At 38.5% G+C, this 4,949-nt stretch overlaps 1 protein-coding gene across 1 annotated transcript; it reads right to left on the bottom strand.

Annotated features, from left to right (window-relative positions):
* Nucleotides 1-1,507: 1,507 nt before the first annotated feature.
* bnip1b (BCL2 interacting protein 1b) lies at nucleotides 1,508-4,119 on the bottom strand. Its single transcript, XM_023969191.2, has 6 exons — nucleotides 4,010-4,119; nucleotides 3,680-3,772; nucleotides 3,493-3,584; nucleotides 3,295-3,399; nucleotides 2,970-3,088; nucleotides 1,508-2,488 (listed from the first exon to the last, which is right to left on the bottom strand). Exons 1-6 carry the CDS (start codon nucleotides 4,091-4,093, stop codon nucleotides 2,292-2,294), a joined length of 690 nt encoding a protein of 229 aa, XP_023824959.1. The 5' UTR covers nucleotides 4,094-4,119; the 3' UTR covers nucleotides 1,508-2,291.
* Between the last annotated feature and the right edge of the window lie 830 nt (nucleotides 4,120-4,949).

The raw sequence follows: 4,949 nt of genomic DNA, 5'->3' as shown, positions 1-4,949 counted from the left end.
ATACACAAATATTATTTTTAAACTGACTCGGATTGCATAAAATTGGTGACTTAATTCTATTGTGGTCCCTTATTTTTTTACATTTATACTGAACAAAAACCCAAATGTAACGCAACAATTTCAAAGATTTTGACTGAGTTAATACTGTAAATCAGTCAATTGAAATAAATTAGGCCCTACTATATGGATTAAACGTGACTTGGGCAGGGTTGCAGCCATGGGTGGGCCTTGGAGGGCATAGGCCCACCTACTTGGCACCCACAAAAGGGATTTATTACAAACAGAAATACCCCCCTCATATGATCCCGCTGGTGAAGAAGCTGCATGTGCAGGTCCTGGGCTGGCTTGGTTACATGTGGTCTGCGGTTGAGACAACAGCTTTGGTAGACATTCCTACAGTTAGCATGCCAATTTCACACGCCCTCAAGGGATGTAAACAAATTTGTGCACAGAATTTGAGAAATAAGCTTTTTGTGCGTATGGAACATTTCTGTGATCTTTTATTTCAGCTCATGAAACATGGGACCAACACTTTACATGTTGCTTTATATTTGTGTTCAGCGTAGATAGACACATTACATAGATAATTTTTMGTCTCTATCAACCTCCAGAGAAGTATAAGGGGAGAGTTTAAGTACAATTCTTACAAGCTTGTTTGGGTGGTAACTTATTCTTTAGACGTTTGGGGCTGCTGATGAATCATGTGAAGGCATATTCAAAGTGACACTGGACTAGRGAGTTGCCGGAGTCTTTAGGGTGTCTATAGCTAGGTTTCCTTCCAATTGGCGACAGATTTATGTGAATATTCAAAAACCTTCATAAAAACAATATGCCATTTCAGAGTTTCCTTTAAGACAATTTGGCACCGGACAACATGACAGGGAAGATTTTAATTTACTGGACAAATGACAKATMTAATGGACATCCATATGCAACACAGCTAGCACCYTCAATAACCAAGGGATGTTTGCCAAATGAGACACATTTATATGTCCTTAAAAACAGCCTATGACAAAAACCCTATTCCTTGTGTTTCGATGTGTAGCATATGCAAAACTTTATAGCCTATAACCTGGGGCGATTCCTAAAACAATAATTGTCCACCTCAGAGTTCAGGTCTCAGATTTGAGCACTAAATGTATCAGGGCACTGCATGCAAAGACTTACAGGCTTAGTTGTCTATTGTATGATATTCATATTTTAATAAATATATATAGCCTATATATAAACAAAGAGAAGCTTAGGCCTAACCCCAGAGAGATGGAGATGCATTTCTTAATGTCAGATGGCTACTGCATCTGCTATACAGATAGACATACAGAAGGAGGGTAATTTGTTAATTTCTCTGAATATTTTGTATAAAGATAAGCATTATATTATAGCATTAACTCTGGTAGGTCTGAAACTTCCTCAAGTTCAACTGTTATTTGGAGCGTCAGGGCGCACGGCCTTCATATCGTAGGCCTGAGTAACTAAAGCTTAATAATAGCCACACCAAACCTAAACAAACGTTTCTAAACTTTATTAGGGTAAATGTATATCTGTCCCTATGTCATGTGAAAGTGGAGACAGATCTTTGAGCTAGTTAGCAATAATTAAAGAGACTTAAACATTTGTTTATTAAAAATGTTGTAAAACGGTTGATTCTTTTATACAATAAGTAGTCTCTCTCACAACAATTTGCTAATTTCATYTGTTTTGGGAACACTATTCCATCAGCAATACTGATCTACAGTAACCATTTCCTTACTGTATATGGACTAAGGCCAGGGTGTACATTCCAGATATACTGTACAGTAAGAATAAGTAGGGCAATGGGATAAAAAAAAATGTAAGTGTCCCTGCCAGCTATGAGCCCTTAAACAAGGTCATTCCTCTGTGGTATAGATAGATAATGCATGTCAGTCTGACACAGTTCTGCAGACAGTCTGACAGTTCTGGGCCAGTACCCGAAAGGTTGCTAGATCGAATCCCCGAGCTGACAAGGTAAAAATCTGTCGTTCTGCCCCTGAACAAGGCAGTTAACCCACTGTTCTTAGTCCATCATTGTAAATAAGAATTTGTTGCCTAGTTAAATAAAGGTTAAATAAAATAAAAAATAAAACAGTCTGACACAGTTCTGCAGACAGTCTGGGGAAGGTGCATAATGGAAATGCACAAGACTGTATGGCAAGAAAAACCCATTGAAAGGTTAGAAAGGCATGCCTGCAGTTATATTACAGACCTAGTTTTGGACAGAAATATCAAGGGACAAAAAAAAATTAAGAACAGGAAACTGCTCACAATTTTCTCTAAATGAATGGGAACAGCCTTTTTTTCAAAATGTACAAGACAGTTGCTAAAAACAAAGCTACTGCTAGAAAGATGAGTAGTTTGTCAGTTAATTCTCGTCTGTTATATTTTGAGATCAGTTTCCTTCCCAAATGTATGGTTCCTGTCATGGCTTTGAACTCTTCATCCGTTTCCAGGACTGTTCTTGAAGACGTAGCTACATACAGGAGAAAATGTGTACATAATGACTCATTTATCCGAGATTAATAAGAGCGTTGCTGGCATGAATTACAATACGTGCTGGAAATGCAGTGTTCTAGACTAGTGGACAGAGCCTAGCACCAACAGGGACACTAGGGGCAGTATGCCAAAGGGACTAGGCTATGTGAATATTTGTGTGCTCACTTTCCAGCTATTTTTGTATTGTACTATAGTGTATTGACTTTGTGTATTTTGTATGTGAACATTATAACATACATTTTCAGATAAATGGACAATAAAGTTATCATATCTTATATTTGATTGGTTGTAGGTTCGATTCCTGGGACCACCCATACGTAAAAATGTKTGCAAGTATGACTAAGTCGCTTTGGATAAAAACATCTGCAAAATGGCATATATTATTATACGTCTGCAAGCCCTAACCATTGGCACCCATTTTGTGACCGTTCTCCCTTCCCGATTGAGTAGTCTCTTACCCAGAGTGCCGATGGTCTCCTCGCTCTGCGAAACCGACTGAGCCATCATACGACTGATGCTCATCAGGCTCTCTGTGATATCACCGGATGTCTGGACCAAACTCTCCTTAGTTGCTTTTCTGAGAGGACACACACACTGCAATTCATTCTAATGCAATTCCAACTTTCTGTCCCTGTCACCCTGTCAAAGGGGTATTTTTCCACTTGCACGTTAATAAGTTTCTTGAAAAAGTGCAGAAGAATGAGGATTGCAGGAATAAGAAACTGGACATATAAATAGAGGGTTAATAAAGCAGCTGTGCGTGAAGAGAAGAGCACCACACACCGTTGTCGCACAGTGGAGTCTCCACCATACAACAGCTCATCTTTCTCAAGGTTGTCAATGGACAGTTTACATGCCAGGTTTGCCTTCCTCCAAGCTGTCTGGTTACTGTAGAGGGAATATTTTGAAAATATTCAGTTAAGGAATTCCAAGAGGAATTGTGAGATCAATGACATTTTAAATATGAATCTGGTCTCATACCTCAGCATCTGTCTACGATTACTCTCTGTCTCACTCAAGATGGCTTGTTTTTCTGTTTCTCTGTCTTGTTCCTTGGCCATTTGCTCCATATTCTGTGAATTGAATGTATAGTTCAGAAGAGTTTTATCTAGCTGATCACAATGAATGCGATGTAAAGTAAGTTAAACTACTGCATTGAATTACATACCTGGATTCTCAGTCGCAGCTGATTGAATCTCTCTTTTACTTCGGAGTTGAAATCCATCAACACACTCTGTGGCCCCGGACATTCTCTAATGTCCTAAGCAAGATAAGATACATACTTTTTTAAATTTAACTGACAATTCAATATAATCCACATTTGTTTAATAGTTTATTGCATTGCTTTCTCTCCACAATTACAGTAGCTAGCTAGCCAACATTAGCTAGGCTAGATTAGCTTGCCAAATGTACACTGACAAATTGTCCCCCAATCACAAATTGAAATTACACAAAATGAATAAAGAAAATATGTAAACTGTTATTAAAATATAGGTACCTGAATGAGAGCTTTAATTTCGAGATCATATTTGATTATTTCTTGTCCACAAATTCGGACGTGGACATCCTGGGAAGAGGCCATTTCTGTTGTTGTTGTACGGCTAACCACAAATCCAAAAAGCGCGTGCTATTTGAAGCGCGTTTTTAAATGAAAATATTGTCTGTTCAATATAAATGGGAAATGCATTATATGCAATATCAATATAACTAATGAACACATCGTATTAAAATATATATATAGCATAAGCACCAATGCATAGTCTATATATGAAAATGTACTTCTTTGAATAATCTTTTTTTTTCTTGTGCATTTTGCTATTTGCCTCATGACTCCTGCATGCTTTGTTGACTACAAACTTTCTTTACCCAACCGTGAGACAGACTATGTTTGTTCCCACACTCGGGACTAATCCTGATAGATATCAGTCTGGTGTTTTCTGTAATGACCTTAGTGATCACTGTTTTATAGCCTGTGTTCGTAATGGCTTCTCAGTGAAACGACATGTCCTGATTTGTCATAGACACTTGATAAAAAACTTTAATGAGCAAGCCTTCCTTCGTGAACTGGCCTCTGTAAAATGGTATAGAATCAGCTTGATCCCCTTCTTTTTTGATATTTTCAGTGTTATTGTTAACAAACACACCCCATCAAGAAAATGAGAATTAAAAACAGGTTCAGCCCCTGGTTCGAACGTGATCTTGCAGAGTTACTCCACCTCAAGAATTGCATTTGGTGAAAGGCTTAGCACACGCATATTCAGGCTGACTGGCTCTCGTTCAGGCAAATGAGAAATAAGTGCACTCAGGCTATCCGGAAGGCCAAAGTTAGTTACTTTAAGGACCTGTTCTCTCTCTGTGGGTCTAACCCCAAGAAGTTCTGGAAAACGGTTAGAGACCTGGAGAATAAACCCTCCTCCTCACAGCTGCCCTTGTCCCTT

The sequence above is a fragment of the Salvelinus sp. IW2-2015 genome, linkage group LG23, assembly GCF_002910315.2.
Source record: "Salvelinus sp. IW2-2015 linkage group LG23, ASM291031v2, whole genome shotgun sequence".
In the NCBI taxonomy this organism is placed as follows: Eukaryota; Metazoa; Chordata; class Actinopteri; order Salmoniformes; family Salmonidae; genus Salvelinus; species Salvelinus sp. IW2-2015.
Note: the sequence above shows the minus strand (reverse complement) of the source record. Positions and strands in the feature narration are given on the sequence as shown.

What these genes read in the sequence shown, in the direction of transcription:
- bnip1b (XM_023969191.2), bottom strand. Translation starts at nt 4,093, where the DNA reads ATGGCCTCTTCCCAGGATGTCCACGTCCGAATTTGTGGACAAGAAATA. An exon ending in AAATTAAAGCTCTCATTCAG is followed by an intron (nt 3,773 to 4,009) that starts GTACCTATATTT and finishes TATCTTGCTTAG; the next exon opens with GACATTAGAGAATGTCCGGG. An exon ending in GACTCCACTGTGCGACAACG is followed by an intron (nt 3,089 to 3,294) that starts GTGTGTGGTGCT and finishes GTGTCCTCTCAG; the next exon opens with AAAAGCAACTAAGGAGAGTT.